This window comes from Fundulus heteroclitus, chromosome 19 (genome assembly GCF_011125445.2).
Source record: "Fundulus heteroclitus isolate FHET01 chromosome 19, MU-UCD_Fhet_4.1, whole genome shotgun sequence".
In the NCBI taxonomy this organism is placed as follows: Eukaryota; Metazoa; Chordata; class Actinopteri; order Cyprinodontiformes; family Fundulidae; genus Fundulus; species Fundulus heteroclitus.
In genome coordinates, this window is record NC_046379.1 from 9,068,687 (window position 1) to 9,091,799 (window position 23,113).

Genomic DNA, 23,113 nt, shown 5'->3' on the forward strand with positions numbered 1-23,113 from the left:
AGTGGGAAGACAATCATTACCAAACCTCCCTAGAGCTAAAATCGGTGCACACTGTCTTGTTGATGGGCTGCCCTCGATCAACAGCTCTATGCCCCGGAGGAGTGGGCGAGCGGCATAAATCTGCTAACTGTGAGAGAAACACAGACTTCGGTTAAAACGAGCTCATCAGACTAATATTTAGACAGACACCGCTGCACAGGTTCATGCTTTACCAAATTTGGGGAGGATTAAGGCAAATCTGGACCTCTGCACTGCCCTCATTGGCCATGATCCCCACCACCCCCACCACTACAGCCTGATCCAGCTATCACCGAGCCTTAGGGGTAATTAAGCGGCCATGACATCAGCCTGTAAGCACACACATTCAGACAAGGAGATGATGTCATACTCTTAATAGCTAGCCCTGGCAGAATAAATAGCCCATCTACAGAGGGTTTACTTGTAAGGCCAGGATGCCAGTTGTTCTACTTGAGATAAATACTTTTCAGTCTATGATTCACAGAGAAATCTGCTAGTTGGACAGCAGTTTACGTTTAAATCCAGTCCTGGGAAGGAGCTTTCATACACTCGAGATTTGCACTGATCCTGAACAAGTATTTGTTATCCATACAACAGTATTGTATGGGTAACAAAAATTAAGCTTCTGGAGACCCACTGACCCCCACCCTATTGAAAATGGATGGTGTAGGCTTAAAAGCAGGATCTATGCCAGGAAACTGATCAACATCAGGGCCACAATCATAACAGAAGTTTTGACGATAAATGAAATATGTGGTTTCCCTGACACTTGGTAAATGAATTTTGAATAACATTAGCAGTTTCTGACTCAAATGAAGGGGTATCCCAGAGTCTTGTAAATGAGTGAGGGGATAATAGAGTCTCTCCGCTGACAAGAGCAGCCTGCAGCCTGGGAGTCAGCGTGAAATCAAACCAATAAAAATAATGTTATTGTGGTCAAACCTCTTTTGCGCTCGTCGTACCCGCCATGGCTGAAACAAAGAAATCTCATAAATCTGTACATTTTAAATCTGTGAGGAAAACTGCACCAAGTAGAGAGCTTCATCTCCCCTCTCAGCTTCTGTCTCTCCCTCTCTCTCTCACACATGCACTATATCACTGTTGCCTTATTTGTTATTGGTTTAAGCTGATGAGTGATTCAGATATTTATCCCGGTGGATTACTTTAGCCTTAAAAAATGTCCAAGACAATCATGCATATACAATTATACAAACATTATTTGTATTTTTTACGTTTATTTATTTTTTTTATAATGATTTATTTTTTAGCCTCTACCATTTCCCCTAGATATCTTTTAAGTGCCAATGACGCAAACTCGTCATGGGGAGGGCTGACGGGGGCTAAAGCCACCCCCAGGAGGCGTTTCCATCTTCCAGGCATTTCTAGGCCGATCGAAACACAAATCCCATGAAGTTATAACGAGTAGAAAAGAGCGGAGCTGGGAAAGGTACACCGATAAGGTTGGTGGAATTGCAGTGTAAGTCTCTCGGCTGAGAAAGTTCTTCCCTCATAGAAGCTGGTGGCAGCGTGTGTGTGTGTGTATATGTGTGTATATATATATATATATATATATATATATATATATATATATATATATATATATATATATATATAACTTATGACTTTACAGTGACACAAAAGCTCTGCGTTGCAATATTCTCCAAGTTCTTTGGGTGTCTTTCTCAGAGGGCATCTTACGTCTTTTTACATTATAATGAGCTAAAAAAAAAACTAATAAAATGTGCACATTTAGGCTGTACATTATTTATTGGTTATAAGGTGGTGTTACCCAATGGACAGGCTGTCTAGTGCATGACAAAGCTTATCTTGTCCTCTTGTGTGGCTCAGACTTTTAGTCTAGTAATGAGCCTGTCTGTTTTCTAAAATCTCCCTGCAATCTAGGGACTCTTGGCGTAAACATTCATTTAGTTTTTTTCTCACGTCCTCTTCCTTATCCTAAAATGCTCAAAACTAAAGCTGAATCCTCAGCCCCCTGAAAACCTAGATTAATCTTGGAATGTGGCTAAAAAAGAATAAAAAAAAAAAGTGTCATTTCACCTTGAAAACAGAAAATCCAAAAAGGGCTGCTCCCTAGAGATGCGGGAACAGACATTCTACCCGGTACACTGGAGTTATCTTATCATTCAGATACTGATTAGCATCAGCCAAATCCGAGATCTTTCCAGACATTTTGAAAAAATGTTTCCTCTTTTTTTTTCTTCTTTTTTTTGCCGAGCAAAGATGCATTAAATTGGAAGAGGGAACTAACGCGCTTCTGCGGGTCTTATCAGTCCAAAGATCTGTAGCCTTCAAAGGACTGCAGGCTCGCTTTCTCCTGTTTGGCAGTTGTAACGGCAGTCTGAAGGCTCTTCTCTCATGTGTCAGGAGCCTTTTACAGGAAATGGACAAACAGCTCCAGGCTAAGATTTATGGACTTTCTATAAATCCTTAGAAATAGATAAACGAATCCCAACAAAACGAGACACAGATAAATGGGATGTCCATTTAGCTGAGCAATATCCGGCCCGGCGTGTTCCAGGCACGTTGGACCAAGCCTCCTGGAAGGGCTCTTTGTTTCAACAAGGTGTTCAGCAAGCCTTTTGTCCCTGCTCAGTGTCTGACCTTGCACACGGAGAATCAAATGGTACATTATTTGTGTGCCGACTGCTGACGGCCCAAGGCTGCGCACACATCTTTGCTGCACCCGTCCCCAGCCAATTAGGTAAGGCCAAATGCATTCATGTAGCATCTGTGAATACAATGTGCTGTCGCATAAGAAAAGATTCCCAACAAAGTCTGGCATTGCCTTCTGTAACTGAATTGTCAAGCCTGAACCGCCGCGTGTTATCAAGGAGCGCCGTTATCAGAATAAAACAGTAAAACCTTGCAAATAAAATTCCTATTTCTGCCAGTGGGCTGTACACCTGTTTTGTGACAGTCTGCTTTTCAAAAGGGTGGGAAATGTGGAAATTAAGGCATCCTCTGGAGAACAGCTTGAATAACGGGAGATCATTAGAAACAAATGGGTTTGCAAACGTCTGCGACTGATAAACGTTGAAGAATGCACCGCAAAAGTAAGGCTGGGATTAAAAAATGAATTAGGGGGAATGGACATTTAAAGAAAGATGCAAAGGAAACGGAGTAAGACAGCATGAAAAGGAGCATCAGGGTGTAAAGCTAAGTCCTCTCTTCGATCAGTGAGCCTGGCTCCGTGCCAATGAAGCGCTGTCCGCGAGGAGGTAAATCATTTTCTGCCTGAGAAGGAAACTGGGGAGAGAAAAAAATGATTGCTGGTAGTATGCCACAACCAGCTTGGAATTGCTTTATTCCCAGAGATGGGAATCCCCAGTCGGCCAAGAATAAATGGAACAGTTGGTGACAAAAAAGTGGAGAAAAAAAAACTCATCAATATTCAAGAAAGTCTGGTTTGGTGTTACAGTATATCAGTGTAAACAGAAATGCAAGCAATGGCGAGAAGCAACAGCTTAGTGCATTTTGTACCTACTTGGACATAAAGTACCCAGGCAACATGTTATGTTTAATGCCTAGGAAAGTATTTACACCACTTTAACGTTTGAACATCACATTCATGAATCCTATTAAAAGTGGTTCATGTACCAAAAACAAAGTAGCACACAAATGTAAAGTGGAAGGAAACTCTCCACATTGTTTTACAACTAAAAATCTGAAAGGTGTGGCATGCATTTGCAGGCAGCCTGGTGTGGTCTGATTCCCTGTAAATGTAGTCCAATGCAAAGAATTACCCTCAGAAGTCAACCTAATTAGTAAATGAAGTCTGCTTGTGTGTAATTTAATCTCAATGTAAATCAGGTTGTTTTATGAAGGCCTCAGAGGTTTGCTGGACAACAGGAAGGACCAAAGCAGGTCAGGGATAAAGCTGTGGAGAAGTTTAAAGCAGGAATAGATCATTTAAAAAAAAAAAAAAACATCTTAAGGTTTGAACACAGCAAACCAACCAAAACAGTACTTCAATAAATGGAGAGCACTAATGAGAGAAGTAGCCAAGAGGCCTATAGTAACTCTGGAGGAGCTGCAGAGATCCACAGCTCAGGTGGAACAATCTGTTGAAATGACGACTATTAGTCATGCACTCCACAAATCTGTCCATTGTGGATAAGTAACAGGAACAAAAACCTTTTTACAGTTTCTTAAAGGTCCCATGACATCGCTGGAGAATTTACATATGCCGCAATATCAACTGCATGAAATGGTTTATAAGATTATTTCACTTTTTAAAAAAATTACATCTGGGAAGGCTGTTTTCCTGATGGTGTGCTCTGAGTGGAGAATATGAATTTGTAGAAAGACAACCCGTTTTCTGATCTGACCGTTTTTGAGCAAAGCAGTAAAGGTGACCGCTCCTGAACAGGTCGTTTGGGGCTCAGCTTTGACATTAACACGGCCTCATGTTAAAGCAGGTGCTCCTCTTATTAGATTTCTTTTTATTTGGCCTAAATGGAAAGTGCTGCTTGTGAGGAGAAAACACTGCACATAACTCTATGCGATGAAACATTGAGGTGGCTGCATCATGCTGTGGGAATGCGTCCCTTCACAAGGATGCGGCAAATGGTCAACGTGAAGTTGGATGGAGCTAAATATTAGGAAATCCTAAAAGAAAACAGGTCAGACAATGCAAAAAAGTAAAAGGTGTCAAAGTTACTCCCAATTTACACTGCGTCCGTCTCTGCTCCAGTGCTAACTCTGCATTATTTTTGCCAGATCCTGGTTTCCGGCCTGAGACGATATAAATACACAGATCCCTTTGCATCAACAGGGAATTTGGTGCGCTCTACATCACAATAGCAATTGTATACAATAGATCAATTTGGTCAATTACTGATCTATATACATTCACCTATAATTAACGATTAATTATCAAATGCACCAAAATAAACAAGCTTCTCTGCACTCCGTGTAGCCACTGATTGTAGAACATAACTTATGAAAATGTCTGGGTACAAAAACTTAAAAGTGAAGCTCTTTTAGGTCTGACCTCTGCGTTTATTACTGGCTTTTACTGTGCGGTGCTTCCCGTAGCATCTCCAGGCTCTGGAAAAGTGTTGAGCGCTTCCAATGTAAATAAGCCGGACTGAATGGTGAATGGCTCCGTTTGTGGATCTTGAACCGTTTAAAAGTGGAGCTCTGTGTCTGTGACAGAAAGGTTGACTCCTTTTTGATGGATGAGACAATAGTTTGGCACACAACGACGTAGGAACGAGCAACATTTTTAAACTGGCTTCCTGAGACTGACTGCATCTCTACACACCCTGCACCCATCGACTCAGTCCCACACCCACTTATCTGTCACATTCCCACACTGAAAAGCCATTAAGACTCTTTGGCAAGAGGGGGGCTTAAGGATGGCTTAAGACAAGCGCAGGAAGGAAATTTGTGGGTATAATTCCATTCACTTTATTGTTCCTTCCAGCCTTCAGGATCTCATCTAGCTAATGTGGCCTTAACTGGCCACAAAGCACCGAACAAAGCACTGGGCTTTGACTCTGCAAGACCTTTTAGTCAGTCAGTGAGATAATCCTGCAAATTTAGGACCTGTGGAGGTAAAGAACCAAAGGTGTCTGCAACAACCGGAGACCAAAGTGTGAATGAAGATTTGTACCAACAGACTAACTGCGGCGCTAAAATGCTCAGCTGCTGTGTCAATTTTTTTTCAGGCAGTCAAAAGTGGAAATCTTGGTGGTAAATATAGTTTTCAGCTGATGGGTGACAGATGATGATTAAGACATGCCCCCCCCCCCCCCATCATGTTCGCAGACTGCAGTCTACCCACCTCTAGCACCGCTGACGAAGATTAACGGCTGCTTTCATCTCTCCACAACCCTTTTTTTTTTCTTTTTTTTTTGCATTTTCTCCATGCTTCTCAGACGTCGCTTCAGGTATTCTGCTGTACACTCCTCTCCACGGTTGCATGGAGACTGGAACAGCTTCACATCCTTCACCAACATGTTGAACTCTAGTTTACCCATCATCCCACCCACGTCTTCCCTGAGAAACCTCCTGAGGACCTCAGGCGGTTCTGCTACTCAACCTCTAGTCATCACTGCTAGAATGACGTTTCCTGGCTTGATACAACACATAGTAGGATATCGCAGACAAAAGACTAGCGAGTTTGAATCACTTGAGACAATTATTTAATCAAATATATTGTCCTCTTGATTTAATTCCTAAAACAACTTAAGACCTCGATGAGCACAGGATTGACAGGCAGAGGGGTAAAAGTCAGCTTACTTCTTCTCCACTTCCCCGCTTCATTAATCACTTTCTGCCAGCATAAGACACCTAGCGATTATTTATTTGCACTTCTCCACACAGAGGCTATCACAACAAACAGGCCTGCAGGCAACTAAGAACATTTGGGGGTGATTAATCAGCACACTGTCTGGAGAGACACGACGCTGGGGGAGGGGATTTCGAACACGTGTTCCTTAATCTTTTATCTATATTACAGCCAACAGGCAACCCCAATAAAGTCTGGACAGAGGTTTGAGTAAAAACGAGCTCTACAGCCGTGCTGATGGCCGTGATAGTGGATGTAGGAGTACTGCACCACATAGGACGGGTTTAGATAAAAGACAGAAATTACTATTTGGGCAACAGGGATCAATAAGCGCAACACGGAATCAAGGCTCCAATAAAATTCTCATTGTGGGATAACCTTGATAACAACGCTAGGTCATTACATACATATATATTTCAAGAACACAACATTTTATTATTGTAGCTGAAAGCTAATGAAATCCCAAAAATTCAGTTTCTCACAAAATAAGAATATCACCTAAAGCAAAAATGTAATGTTTTGTTCAAAACAATTATGGACAAGACTGCGCTCCACTGGGGAAAGGCTGCAAAAAGTCATTGCTGGGGAAAGAGTTGACTGTTCAGAGTACTATACAGCATGTTAATGCAAAGTTTAGTGGAAGAGAAAAGCGTGGTAGAAATACCTGCAGAAGCAACAGGGATGACTTTGTTCCAATAAGACTTTGCCAAAAGTATCTACTTTAATCACTATGGTATCACTGTGATCGATTGGGCAGTAAACTGGCCTGACCTAAACCCCTTAGATAATCCATGGACAATTATCAAAAGAAAACATAGACACCATAACCAACAATGGAGCTCCAGCTGAAGGCCACTAAAAACAAAACGCGGGCTTCATTAACACCTGAAACTGTAACTTTTGAAACCTCAATTTACCTTGATATCAGTAAGGGACCCATGCCTAATGGAATCCTGATCTCGAATACATTTTTATAGGTGCCTCGTTCAAATTAGGCAGCTTATCCTCTATCACATACCTGTAAAGTCAAAAACTAAATGCAGGGAAGCCCAGCTAGTGTATGTGCATGAAGAGATTTTGTAGAACACTGCAACCACAGGGTCATGAACTGATTACAGGCAGTGATCCTTTCTGTTCAAGACAAAGCACGTGGAGACACAAACCGCAGGGATAAACGCTTTATGTAGCTTTCAAGGAGACACCTCCATGTCACGAAGATGTCCAAACGTGGCAAGACATAAAAAAAAAACAAAGCAGAACAATTCTTTTTTGCCTCTCTAATTTGTGTAACGTGGTGCGTATATGCATCGCAATGTGCAATAGTCATCATGTATCCCATGTGTCTGTATCTCAATTTGAATTAATTGCATCAGTTCAGAGAGAGGTCAAAGATTAAATTGAACGTTTACACCCAATATACCGTATGTCGACACTACAATGTGCGCTGCGGCAGCCTCATTAGTCCCGTAATTTCTTGTTTTGTGCAACCACAGTTGCTTGTTTTAACCTTTTCTGCAGCAAAGCTACCAATAGATGGAGAGAAGAAAGCGGAGATCACAATAAAATAAAATGGGTCTTGCTTTGGAATTTGATGATACAAAAGCTAAAATCACCTCTGCAGACAATCACCATCCCGCAGTGGTAATCAAAGCACCTGGCCATCAAAAGACCAGTGCAACCGGTTGATATTGACTTTAATAAGGTCCTGCACATGTGCATTTCTCAAAAAAAAAACAAAAAAACAAAGCACAAGTGTTTGGGGAAATCAACTTGCGACTGGTGATTAGGCGGCTATTAGTCGTTCATTTTGAAAGGAAGGGCATGGCACAGCTGAGCATTGAGGAGCAGCGATGCCTGAGAAGCCCCAGCAGGAGCCACCTTTGTTTATTCAGACTGGAGCAGATAAAGGCAGCTCACAGGAGATCACCAGCCTCTTTTCCACAACTGCCCACAATAAGGTCGTAAACCTCCACGGCACATTTTATCTGCCAGTCTTCCTTATTTCACTCTTACACTCTGAGTCACAGTGTGAAAGTGACTACTCCTAACGATGAAGATAATAGACTCCATTTGCATGACACCTTTCACTGAGGGGCACTAAAGAGGTTTAGATGGCATCCTTGAGCCCCCACACTCATGATACATAATATCCATTCCACTGTATGGGAGCAGCCATCAGAGCTGTTATCCAGTAAAACGGGGAATGTTCGACGTGGGCAGGCAAACTGAACCAGAAAGTTATTGATGCTCAGGGCATGGCCTCTCCTGCCCACATGCAACTAATCGCGCACAATTTAGCCTTTTTTACTGTTGCCACTACAGTCCTCAGTGACAAAGGCGGCATTGTGTCAAGTGATATACCTCATGTAGATGCATAGGGAATTATGTCGGTGCCTGCATTTGGGCAAAACTCAACTGAAAACTATAAATCTTACATATAATATTTTTAGGACACGTTGATGCACTATAGCTAAATGCAGAACTTTGAGCTGACAGACATATTCTTTGGTGTGAAGACCGTCGCTTAGCAAGGAAACAAAGTTAACTATTTTTAGTATCAGTGAAGCACCTAAAAATTAAGTAAGAAGAAGCACCGAGATGTAAAACACTGAAAAAAGAGGCGCACTCTCACAAACACCCACAGGTGTTGGATCCAGGTGCTTACAGATACCCTTCTGTCACTAAATGACGCCGTGTACTTTTTCAGTGACGCCATCATGTATCTATATGTTTCTGTTTGTTCTGTTGTCATTTCTATCTCTCTTTCTACAGGTGTAGAAGCAGACTCCGAGAATGTTATCTATTATTCTCGTTTTCCTTTGCGCTACCTTTGTCACCCTCTCTCCCTTTAAATGTTTTGTCTCACCTTTCTCCCTTCCTTTCTTTCTTTTTTTACCTTTCTGCTTCTGTGTCCAATGAATTTCAAATAATCATAAAATGATGTCCAATAAAGTTGTTTTTTTTGCATATGTATCAAGCGGAGCACTATAGCGAAGGCAGTAATACTCTGCTTGTGATAATTTGTTGGGCTCTCCTTGGCGTTAAGAAAGCAATTATGAGTGCTACACTGCCAGACAGGACAAGTTAACATAACATGTTTTTGACTTAAAATAGTAGTGAAACTGTTTTTTTCAAAATAGGGGCCATCTGTGACACTTCTTCTGCTAATAAATAGCCACTCACTAGAGGAAGGCAAGAAACAATTTGTTTGAAAGTTTTTTTTTCCCCAATCTCCTTGTTTTATATGCATAAAGAGAAATCAGAATCTGCTTCATTAATTAAAGCTTAATGAAACTGGAGACTGGATGTCAGACAAAATTCTGATGGGTGCATCTCTAACCCAAGCAGAAAAGAAGTCAATGCTTCAGGTGTACTTATTTCTGTGTGGGAGAGGAATGTGTCAGGTCTGGATAGCAGTGCATTCCCTGCTCCCGATGGCAGCTTCAACACATGTGGACCCAGGGAGAGTGCACAGGCTTGTGTCAGCACTTCAGCTCTTTGTTTGGCATCCCCACACCCACTGACCCCCTTCAGGCAATGTGAGTGGGCCAGACACACTTCCTGACTCAGGGGATTTATTTAGGTGAACAAGGAAAAGGGGACATGAATGGATGGATAGATGGACGACTGGATAATAAACTTTAATTTAGAAATACAAGTATTGAATCAATGAAAACCCCAACGCTTTTTGCAGAGAAGTATGATTCTGAATCAGCGATACACCCTTGCGCTGCACGTAGGTGAACGAGAAGGTGTGTGAAAGTGGTGGGATATATCTGCATGGTGCATCCCTCAGGCTGCAAGGACGAGCCGAACCTTCATCAACACCTCAGCCTTGACGGAACCCGACAGGTCTTGGATGAATTCACACCTGTTTTTTTTTTTTTTGTGTGTTTTTTTTTCTGCAAGCTCCAGCCTTTTCATTGCCTCAGATGGAGCCACAAATGTAAAACGCTGCAAAAAAAAAAAAATAGGGAGCCATTAGTCCCATCAGCCCGATTATGACAGCGAAAAAAAAAAAAACAGCTGGTGTTTTATCCACCAGCAAACAAAGACAAAACCACAGAGCAGCTCAACCATCCCTGCTCCCACCCACTCAATACTTCTGATGAGCCACTTGCCGCCCTGGGCATGCGATGCTCAGATTCAACAGATTGATATGAGTCAATTCTCATTTGTCAGTCTCCAGAGGTAGACGTAGCATTAACACATCTTGTGCCCCTTTGTGGAAAAAACAGAGCCCGGATTTTTTCTGCAGTACGCTATACAGCCACATACCATCCAGTCTGCTCGCACACTCTCCCTCTCTCTCTCTGTGGAGGAATCCATCTCGCTGTGGCTTGACAACAAAACTATTAGCCCCTCACCTCGAGAGAGCACATGGTCCGACTCCAGCAGCACAAAACTACACATTCTGAGGAGTGAAAAAAGAGAGTGACACACAAAGAAAGATAGATCGGGGAGGAGAGGAAAGAGAGAGGAAAAACAGCTCACAGGGCAGATTCAAGCCCACAAAGGCACACAAGAAGACTCGCACACATCCAGGTGGGCTCAGTCTTCACTCTGTACAACATAACTTACCTGACTCCCATGGCAATGAATCCAATATTCTCCTCCACAGACTCGGACCTCTCTCTCCTGACGCTTTCAGAGAGGAGCATCAGTCTAAGCTCGACTTCTGAATGACAGCATTTATAAGCACATTCATCCCGGGCAGCTACCGGCCTGCTCTGAGTCTATATCCCCCGGCTATGTAGGCCAGACCGACTGCGCTCAGCAGACCCCTGTGCTCCCTGTAATCTATTCTGTCTGTTTGTCACCGCCTGAGATCCCTGCCGTCAATCACAGGCACAGCAATCCAAACACAGCGCTGCCCCGCATTGTCTGTCCCCAGAGTCGCTGCATGGATCCTCCCCTGCTGTTGGAGTATAAAACCACAATATTTCCTCAAGCTCCACGTAGGCCTGTCCCCCGGCCCACACTACACCTGACCTTAATGTCTCTCCCTGCAACGTGGGTGGACTAAGTGGGGGGAGGGCTCCTGTTCCTATAGGAGCTACAGTTACCTGGAAAAGTTTAAGTTTCTTGCTCCTAAGGGATGACGGAAGGGAGCACGAGATGCTCTTTCCTGGTACCTCATGGCGAAGAAAGAGCTGAGCCAAAAGTCAAAGGTCTTGATTCAACTGAGGTTTGACCCAATCCCCCTATTCCGGTTGAAGTTCACATGTCTATAGGCCCGTTTACACTACACTTTTTTAACCGAGCAGAAACCAGTCCGAGCTCGGTAAGCGAGATAACTCTCGTGTGTAAATGGTCAGCAGACTGAACTGAACCGACTAGACATAACCGGACCGCGCTAACTGCAGACCAGTTCCCGAGCAGGTCTCGGACTGTTTTTTTTTTTTTTTTATCCCGGTTATCTGATAACGAAGAGGGCATGAGCAGACCGCGTCATCCGCTTACAGTCAGCTGACTGTCTGCGGGTTTTCCGGCGGGTCTGGCTGCTGCACGTCCCGATTCACACTCCATTCACACTCCATTCAGACAAATTTCAGACATTCATAATAATACTAGCTTCCTTTAACCTGACGCCGCCAGATAGATTTGCTTCGCATATCCATCTGGAAACCTTCCGTTGAAGTAATTTTGGGAAGGGGCGAAAATACTGGTTAGCTGATTGGCCTATGTTGGTGATAGACGGGCCAAATAAACCAATCAGATCAACGAAGCATATGACGTATGCTCTGTTACGAGCGACGACGAAAACACAACCACAAGCCAAGCTACTCTTGCTGCTGCAGGTAAAGGCTCGCTAGCTCAGCAAAGAAATACTCTGTAATTACGATAAAACTTGCTCGATAGCCACGCTAACGCTAGTTTCATCGGCTGAAGCCGCCATGTTCTTTAGACTGAACTGTCGCGCTTCTCGTTGCGTCACACCTCAACCCGCCTCAAAGCCAACGCTGATTGGACGTTCGTTTGGTGAACGGCTCCATATTTTCTTTAACGGAAAGTAGCCAGACTGATCTGCGAGTGAAACCTTGAAAGCTCGCGAGATCAGGATGGTCTCACGAGGCTAAGCTTCCTTACCATGCCACATGGTTTCCAGAGATGTTTCTGCTTAGCAGCGTGATGGACCTCAGCGTCTGTCGTTGTTTCCGGCGTCTGTAAATCCTTAGTAGACGTCCGTTTGTCTCATCCACTTCCCAAAAGCCGACTCTCTCAAGTAAATTCACCAATGGTTGTCTTCTTCCCCTGACTCTCCGCAAACACCGAAATATCACAATATCAAGCATAACATCCTGAATGTTACGGGCGTCGCCGTTTTGTATTGCTTGGTCCCGCCTTCAATCCCAGAGAGCAGCAGTACCGCAGATCGTCACTAGGAGGCGACGAGCAACCAAGGAACCGAGATAAGCTTGGTGTGTAAACGGTCAGCTCGGCTTGGTTAACTGATCCGAGCTCGGACTGGTCTCGGCGTTGATCGGTTTAACAAGGGTAGTGTAAATGGGGCTTATGCGGCCATCTGCCATTAGGGTCGTTGAATCACACTTGGTCTGATCTTTCTCTGAGTCCGACGTGATAAGATGAGGATTCTGCTACCTCTGGGTTGGGGAGTGGTGGTCTAGTGGTTAGAGCATTGTGCTTTCGTCCTGAAGGTTCTGGGTTTGTCTCCCACAGACTGCCACCCTTAGCCCCAGAATGCTCCCCAGCACGGTTCCTTGTAAAGTGTGTTGTAATGACAAATGATGGCGACTATTATTATGATCCAATCATAGATAAGCAGAAGACAATGGAAGGATTGAGACACACGTTCGTCTCGTCGCCTTTTTACAAACAAACGTGATGAACTCAGTCGCCTTTATTTACAGCCCCTTATCCTCAGATGAATGCACAATAGACTACAGTAAGTGATCCAACATGTGTTTTATCCTGCAGTGCCTCCACTTCCCAGTGTGCAAGGACTCATTACTGAAGAGATGCACGTCCCTCCCCCTGACAAAATTACAGTCCCCTGGACGTGAGTGGGCTACTGCAACTTCCTAATTCCCACTCCACTTTTGAAAGAAAAATTAGTCATATTTCACTCCCACGAGTTAATCACGTTTCCATGGTTACTCCAAGCAGCCTGGGGGATGAAGGGCAGAGTGCGTTGCTGACACAAAAGGCGGCGTCTTGTGTGTGTGCAAGGCTAAATGGACCTGCTGCCACAATTACAGGAGGATTCCTGCACAATCACAGTCATTACTGCACAAACACTCACCTGGGCAGCAGCTGCAGGCCAGCGATGGGTGACCATAAAACCACTTCCTCCTGACGTCCCCCCTAGAGCCACATACCAGCAAACAGCTGTCCGCCCTCCGCCTGCGGCAGCCCACCTGCCTTTAGTGTGCCACCTTGTTCTCAGCGGCCCTCTAAACTCTTTTATTCTTTACTTCTTTATATTATCCGAGCCGAGTAAATCAGCCATCTCTAGGGTGGGATCAGTGCAAGGAAACAAAGTGACAAATGGACTTGCCACGTCCTCCAAACACCCGTAAACAAGGGACTATCAATGGACCATGAAAGCTGTCTAATGCCGCAGTGCAGAACTGAGCCTATGGATCTAAATGGCCGCAAACTGAGGCCGTGGACCCACCCCCCACAAAGGTGTGCACCCAAAAATCCCATGAGCCCAGCTGGGGGGTCGTGGCCGAGTGGTCAGAGTGGTTAGAGCAGCGCGCTTGCAGTCAGAGAAGGTTGCAAGTACCCGGTTCGATCCCCAGTCCCGGCACTCTGGGTCCCTGAGCAAGACCCTTAACCCCAGATTGCTCACATGGCAGCCCACTGCTCCCCTAGGGGATGGGTTAAAAGCAGAAAACAAATTTCGTTGTAATGTATGTTTCAATGTCAATAAAGATGATATTACTATTACTATATTACTAATAAACACAGTGTCACAACCAGCAGGTGTTGATGGGATAGAGAGACGGGCGAAGGAACCTGCGAAGCCGCAGTTAGCTCCGCCATCTCGCGCCTGCTGAGAGCTCCCCCGTTTTCATTACACAACACTGTGTCAATACACTAATCATATGCTCCGTCACAAGGCAATCAGTGCTCAACGTGAAAGTCAGCTGAACACATGGCTCTAAATTCATTACCCCCCTCCCAACCCCTGTAGCGCACATAATGAGATGCAGATGCACACTCCGTCCAAGTCAGAGCTTGACCCCTGATTCTTCCTGGGACTTTATAGTCGGCATAATTGCCAACTGGCCATTACTGACCCAGAGGTCGACCTCGTTTCAGAGTATATTTTGCTGCATTTATTTAAAAAGAGGAAGAAGAAAAAAACTGCCCTTCAAATCAAAAAATGGCACAAATAACTTGCGCTTACTGCATGCAACACTGAGACAAAGAAACAGAGAACTCATGTCAGGGATAAAGTTGTGGAGAAGTATAAACGAAGGCTAGCTTATAAAACAATATCTAAGCATTAGATCACTCAGAGACCACAATTCAACCCATTTATATGCTGTTGGTGGCAGTGGCATGCTGTGGGGATGCTTGTATCCCCAAAAATTGTAAGTTTAGCAAAATATTGACTCAGGGAGGCTGAATATAAACGCATGCCGCACTTTCAGGATTGTTATTTATAAAACTATTTTCCTTCCACTTCACATTTACTCTCTTTGTATTCCTTTATCACAATAAATATAGCATAATTATGCTATATTTAATGTATATTAAGCATAATATATATATATAAAGCATAATTATGTTTGTGGTTGTAACATGAAAAGATACGGAAAGGTTCAAGGCAATGGAGACTCTTGCAATGCACTGACATGGTTTTAACAAACTTACTGGTATATAAAATTAATGGTTAGTTTACGAAAAAAAATTTTGTTCGATTAAAGAATCTTATTCTTAAATAATAGAGTAATTTGTTCAGCCAAGTGTCTGAGAGGCACAACAACAGATGAGCTGAAGGTAAATCATACTGCCTCCCTACAGGAATCTGACCTGTTGCTGATTTTCACACATTCATTTTTTTTTACATTATCTGACTTTGTGAAAATCCTAAATGAAACATATGGAACCAAATTTAAACAAGTTGTGTGGCTGCTTTCGTTTCAGAAGAAAACTTGTTAAAATGTTAAATCCTTCGTAAGGCTCACGTTTCACTCTCGGTAGAGGTTAAACTGGAGCAGCCAGGCTCATGCTAATTGAGATCTAATTAAAATTACATTTCTGAGAAGAGACGGTGTTGCTGAATGTCAGACAAATGTCTAAAGAGCCGTCTGTACTCCGCTGGGGGGGAAAAAAACTGCTCTTTGCTTATTCCGCTCCAACATCCTGGGCTTTCAGCATTTACACATGCATGCCACTAATTGAATCTACGGAGAACAAAAGACGAATACTAATCAGATATAAATTTTTGATCAGCTCTAAAATGTGATGGACCTTAATTCAGTCCAATTTTCTTCCTTCAAATGAGTCACAAAAGAAGAAAAACACTGATGATTGATGTGTATCTTTCATTTTATTTATTTTTTTTACTTTTTGTGTCTAACGTTTAAATCAGCAATTACACAGAGAGGAACAGCTGCAGAGGGTAAGGAAGTGGGTGTGCTTCAAATCAAGTGAAAAACATCTCCTCTACCTTCTCTTTATCTGCAGATTGTCGTGTTGTTTGAGTCTGACCCTCATGATTGCATTTCTGAGGGCCAAATCAAACACAAAACTGTTGCCAACACATTTTCTTTGGGACGAGATGAAAGGTGGACGCCTCTTTCCGATCAGCACCAGCTACAAGGGAAAAAAATAAGCCTTCAAACCGGGCGGCCAGCTTTGAGCTCAAGTCCAAAGGAAACATGAAAACTAATAAATCAAAATACAAAATTAACTGTGCAGCTGCCCACCCTGACCGTCATTCACCTTTTAGTCACTCTGCACAATACATGCATGTAAAAAAATATGCATTATCGTGAAGGATTTGTGTTGTCCCCTTGGTAAAAGAAAAGGCTTGCACTGTGAAAACCGCCTAGATAAACCCCATTTCGCTCAAAGAAAAGCTTTGCTCCAAACTGATCCTCTGTGGGCTTCCTGTCACACGCCACAGGTCCCATTCGCTGCTTCCTTACACCTCCTGTGGAGCCGGGTTTCAATGCTTATACACAGCACTCCAGCCAGCTTTCTCCTTTCATCAACATTCATCACAGCGTAGCTCTCTTTAGAGAGAAGAGGCAGGCAATGTATGCACTGAGCAGACTGCCAAAGAATCTTTCAATGACTGTCCTCCACAAACAGGGAGGCATGGATGGATGGATGGATGGATGGATGGATGGATGGATGGATGGATGGATGGATGGATGGATGGATGGATGGATGGATGGATGGATGGATGGATGGATGGATGGATGGATGGATGGATGGATGGATGGATGGATGGACGGACGGACGGACGGACGGACGGACGGACGGACGGACGGACGGACGGATGGACTTTTTAGTGCTCTATTTCTTTTTTTTTCTTTACATTTTTTAATGCCAAGCAGAACTTAAGCTCCCCTAAGCTCCAAAATACAAACAGCTCTACTAAACTAAATGAGAGCTCCTGAACTGCTGATCCTTAGCTGTCTGAGTAAACACGTACAAAATGACTAAACATAATAAATACCTGAGAACAATGTTAAGCTTTACCCTAAGCCCCCTTCGTGTCATATTCGCTCTTTCTATAAAATTATGTAACTCTGTTATCCATGCGAGTTCACTGGTGCCTGCCTCTCAAGGTTCATTTAGCTTCATGATGCACATCCCAAAGAATTTTAGAAGTGAAGCATGATAAGAACAGCATCTCGACTGAATAGGGTATCCCCCCGCAGCGCGGCTAACAACCCGAACCATCATCTTCAGCGGGCGGAAAAAGGCAAGTCTGTGCAAACCTCCCTCTCAGCTTTTTGGCGTGCAGCATCAACCTGAAGCCTGAATGCAACAAAAAGTGTCTGCAAACACATTTTGCAGCAACAAAACAGACACACGGCGCGACCAAATCGGCCCGCAGTTTGACAGCGGTGCTGTTATCCGATGACGCAGCGGGGAGGTGCTCACCTGATGAAGAAGGAGGCAGCTGCAGACGAGGAAGGAGAGGCTGACGCGCCGGTTATGGGCACTGGGCCCGCTTGGCTGGGGCCCCTCAGCCTGCAGGGCGTCAGCGAGGTCGCGGCGGCGGCGGCGCAGCTGCCGGTGGTGGTGTTTGTCCCGGTGCTGACGGGGACCTCCAAGGTTGTGACATCAACTTCTGCGTCCCCCATCAAACTATGGGCCTGTTAACAAATGGATACAGAGATAAGAACACAAGCCACGCTCATGCCAGTCCGGCTCACCTCGACTCCGCTCCATTTGCTCCCCCCCCCCCCCCCGCCGCCCTCCTTTGCCACAGATGGATGGGCAGCTGCTGCAAACGGTACGGGTTAGTGGCAGTCAGCAGTATCTGCAGCAGAGAGCTCCCCACAGAACAACAGGGATGCTGCACCATTCATTGATTCTGGCAATGCTCACAAGGTTGCTCTGGATGTAACATACTGTAATTAAGCAATAACCCGCACTTAATTAGCAATTAAATCACTAGTGATTTAGCTCACTCTGCAGCCTCGATTATATCTATACCTCCATGGCTAATTTGGCACTCAAGCAGGTCGAGTCAGAATGCCTGAGAGTGAGTTTTAAAGAGGGTGGCGATTTCCAGTGATTTGTGCATAGCTTGAATAACTCGGAGGTGCCTGGGCTGTGCATACTGTACATGGCGCACCCTGTTCGGGACTCAGGCAACAGAACAGGAATAAACCGCGTTGTGCCGCACCTGATTCCACCCTCGAGCAGCGGCACTTCATGCTGAACCTATAGTTCCCTCCCTATAGGTTCGTCTACAACGCTGTGTTTGCCTCAGCTGGGCTCACACATGTACGACACAAACGACCGGGTGGACATTTACGACATCTTCTAAGTTCACAGCCGTCAAACAATTTGAAAAGAAGAAATGTAAGCTGACAATGTAGTGCACTTGTTCTGTTTTGGGCCGGCATAAATAATGTGAGGCTAAAAATACATAGCAACCGGCTTTTTGTTTTTTTTATGTTTTGGCTGAATTGGTACATATACTTGCTGTGGGTGAGTTCCGCCCTTCAATTCACTCCCTGTTTTCATCTCAATCTTCTTCCAGTATCATACCATGGACCTAATTATTCTGTATTGGTTTGTTTATCTTGCTTTTTACATGCTTTAGAAAATGAAATGACATCTCACATTTAAGCTGTTACGTGATCCCTGATTCAAAAATGGTTGTCGGGCCAGTCGGATCTTATGAAATGTGCTATTATGACACCTGATCAAAGCAGAACTGTTGTCGGCAGTTTAAAGCTTTGCAAAACCAGTGGTCGGAACTTGTTACCAAAAGCTGCAGCTTGTTAAAGTTCAGAATAACTGCCCTGTTTGGAAAAGAAATATCATATTCTGCTCCCCTGAGACATAATCGCAGATGGAAAAGTCCAAATAAATCTTTGATGTGTTAAGATACGGCTGTAGAAACATGCAGAGAAAACAGTGGCTGGAACACGAAATGAGCCGACCGCAGATCCTCGCACTGCAGCTAGAGCAGAAAGCCCTGACACCAGCGCCGGAGCTGGTGACAAGTTAGGAATTCAGTGCATAGCAGGGAAGTGGACCCATTACACTCTGGCATGAAAGAGTGGAGCGTTTCACACGCAGCCGTACAGGAAGTTGGTGAGCAGCTCATCACATCTGCTGCTGACTGAGTCCTTGGAGTGTCTGTTTTTAAATAGAGCGGCTGCAAATTCGAGGAGGACACACAGACGGCCAGGCACAGGTGGAGCTGTGGAGCGAGCTCCAAATGGGATAAAATGCAGACTCAACACACACACACACATTTGAGCTTAGGCCCAGTGCCCGACAGAGTTTTCCCTTCGGTATAAATACGAGAGACTTAAGCTGCGCACCCCAGCCGCTCCCTGCAGCCTTGGACCGGGGCTGGCCCTGATTATGGCTGAGGAGAACAATCTATCCCCCGGTCAGGTAATTAGGCTGTGTCAGTGGAGCCATGTGCGCTCGGCTGTCTGCACCGAGAGTCGGTAACGAGCCGGCCCCACACCCTCTCGCCCCCTCCAGCCCTTTATCCTTGATTTTCTTTCGCTGGAATAAAATCGACAGAAGAGGGGAGGGGCGGAAGAGAGAAAGCAGGGAGGATTTGAACATAATGGGAAAAGTAAAGAATTGAAAAACAATTGAAAAGGGCTGGGAGAGCGGGCACCCTGACGTCCAGAAGTGAGCGGTGCGGGTCAACAGACCATCTTCCCTCAGACTACCGGGAGTCCGCTGTGAACTTCGATCCCTGCAGTCAACAGACAATTACGGCAGAGGTGAAAACAGGCCTCGCGTTAACCTTCCCATCATTCCCAGCTGGCCTCCGTAACCAACAAAGTCCGGCTGAGCTGAGAATTGACTGCTAATAATAATAATGTCCCTGCTTGGTAAGGAAATTACTATTCTAGCCGTCTTGACAGAAGATGCCAATACAAACATTCAACCGCATCCCAAGTGGAGAGAGAGAGAAAGAGAAAAAAAAAAGGCTGGAATTTTCAACCTTTTTCCTTCCTCCTCTTGTCATCGCTGCCATCTGTGGCTCTTTGCCATTCGAGGCACAGCTGCACCGAGCCAGCAGCGGCCAAGATCATCGGCTGGCCCAGAAAATTGGTGGCAGTGGAGCTAGCTGTGGAGGCAGCCAACCACTGAGTGAGGAACGGAAATCCTCAAAAGTCGAGTGCGTTCAGATTAGTCTGCATGTGGTTTTTGGAGTTTTGAAAGCAAATGGTGACACGTTGATTGGATTCCGTCTGAAAAGTCTTGTTCATAATGTGATTTCCTAAAATTACAGGAACTGCTAAAAGCTCCTGTCGCGGCAAAGCTGGAGCACGACAACGTTTTGATAATGACGAATTGTTCTGACCTGGCAGAGGCAGCTCAAAGAAAACAAAATCACACCTAGCTCTACCTGTGCAGCTCAAAAAATTCAAATAGTGGAACGTTTTTTATTTCACTAATCTTGTAGATTTAGATCCCTTACACATAGAGTGATATGTTTCAAGCAATATGTTGATGGTTATGGTGGGTCTTCATTACCTGTAATCATTATCTGTTATATTTGTTGTTCTTTGTGATTGATATAAATGTTTAGAAATGAAATGAAGGGTGTAACTTAGGAAATGTTCACATATGCTCTCACCTCCGTCTTGGTGATTCATCATTTTCTCTACAAAGTCTTGAATGTGCTTCGCTTCACAAAGCTTGGTGAGCTGTGGCTATCCCAGCTGCTTCTGCATTTTTTTTTCAGCTATGTTTTCCTTCAATTTAACTTTCCATTTATATTTGGGTATGGCACCCTTACAATAGGTAACTACTTTGCGGTTACCTATTGTGACTCATCTTCCTTGGGAAGGAGATAAGTGAAACTCGGTGGTTGGGCTGCTGTAAAGTGAACAGGGGTCCCAATTATTATATATATACTGTATATGCTGTGTGTATAGATAGATAGAGATAGATAGAGATAGATAGAGATAGAGATAGAGATAGATAGAGAGAGATAGATAGATAGATAGATAGATAGATAGATAGATAGATAGATAGATAGATAGATAGATAGATAGATAGATAGATAGATAGATAGATAGATAGATAGATAGATAGATAGATAGACATATAGTATTTTCATAGGATATATTGAAAACCTCAAATATTTCAGTGTTTGTAATGAATCTATAGAATACTATTTGAATTGAATTACTGATATACATTTGTCATTTACTAAGATACACATTACATCTTTCTAATTTCCATTTGTAAAAAAAATTATTACCAGATTTCAACATAAAAACAGTGGATTGGGATGTTAAAGTTTATGTGCTTCAATGTGTGCACACACATTGTTCTCAGATACCAGATCTATCCTCCTCAGGTTTGTGTAGGCTGAAGCCCATCTTAGATAATGCAAGGTGAGATGTGGGGTTCACTCAGGACAGGCTGTCACTCTACACAGGGCCAACACAAAGAGACAGACAACTAAGAACATGAACACCTAAAGGGCAAATTAACTTCAGAACATCAAGATGAAAAAGCAATACCAAGGGAAAGTTCACGCAGGGAGAGAAAGAGAGAAGAACCAAAATACAGACAGAAGACCTACAACTGAGATTCAAGACAGGAAATACTCGAAGTCTGATGACAGCTTTAACTACCAAACCACCAATTATTAATGATACCCTTCTGTTTCATTTCAACATACACAACAAACATAACTCCACATGTTCAACAGAGCCCACATGGGACCGCCTGGGTGCTGTGTAATGAATTCCAGAGCCCGTGTTTCCCATTCCCTCGGGAATATCTGTATAAAACACACACAGAGTGCATGTTTGCCTCTCCTGCCAGAACAGCGCGGCAAACTCTCTCCACGAGGAGCACGAAGAGGGAATCTGGTGCCTTTCAGCACTATGTAACTTCCAGTTCTCAAGAGAGTGTGTGGGCTTTTGTCATTCTGAAGGCTCTGGTTTTAATGAAAGAAATCAGCTTGGAGAAGAAGAAGAAAAAAAAAAGTGCTGCGGTTGTAGCCTGATGTCCTGAGGGGACGTTTTCTCCCAGTACGAGGAAGGCCTCGGCTGCAGGCTTTGAACAACTCACCCAGACTCCGAGAGCCGCTAATTGCTGTTAGACACAAAGATGGAGAACACCAGTCAGCTTCTCCTGTCTTTGCCAGGCCATTTGGTTTGAACTAGACTGCGTACGAGCAGCTAAAAGCTTTTGATGGCCTCCCATAAACCATCTCTGCAGGCACTTGTTGACGTTACTAGTGGGAAAAGAAAATCCGTCTTCAGCTTTTCAAGCACACAGAAGAAACGAATGCCCAGCAAATGCATTTATGTTATACTGATGGGGAGATTTACATCTTTTACTGCCTTGCAAAAGTATTCCAACCCCTGGGACTTTTTTTTCCACTTTTTGTCACGTTAAAACCGCAAACCTAATTTTATTTAATGAGAATTTTATGTGAGGAATTAAGACCTGCAAACAGATTCTCCTACATTTGGTGTGGATCTATGCAGTTCTTCCAGACTTACCCCGGTTTGGCTTCTTCTCTGATTAATGTTCTCTTTGCCCCGCCTGTCAGATTAAGTGGATGGCCATGACTTGGTAGAGTTGCATGTGTCCCATTCTATTTATATTTTTGTATAACAGTAAATGTTTAAACCTTTAGATGATACTTAATCAACCAACCGTAATTAAAAACCTTCTACAACTTTATCCCTGACCTTTCCACTCTTCCTTGGTCTTCATGATGTTTGTTCAACAAAGTTCTCTAACAAACCTCTGAGGCCTTCACAGAACAGCTGTATTTGTACCAAGGTTAGATTAAACACAGCCTGGCTAGCTCATAATTAGGTGACCTCTAACAGCAAAGTAAAGGGGGTTGAATAAAAATGCATGTAACAAAACAAAAAAGGGAAAAAAACTTAAGGCAACATTTGATTTTTCTTCCACTCCACCATTATCCTCGACTTTGTGTTGGTCTGTCACATCAAATCCTGATAAAATACGTCGATGTTTGTGGTTGTCACATGACAAACTGTGGAAAAGTTCACCTTTAAAAGACGCTGCTTCAACTGCTGAGAACATCTCAGACGCCACAACCTGAGATATTGTTCACATATGTTGTTTAATCTGTGGACC

General features: G+C 43.8%; 1 protein-coding gene across 2 annotated transcripts in view; it reads right to left on the reverse strand.

The window, feature by feature from the left end:
• Positions 1-23,113, reverse strand: part of kif26ab (kinesin family member 26Ab) — a 101,429-nt gene that overhangs the window by 31,675 nt on the left and 46,641 nt on the right. For both annotated transcript variants that reach the window (XM_021310646.2, XM_012852518.3), the window contains exon 4: positions 17,429-17,643. In XM_021310646.2, the coding sequence (XP_021166321.2) occupies positions 17,429-17,643 (215 nt within the window). The remainder of the gene's footprint in view (positions 1-17,428; positions 17,644-23,113) is intronic.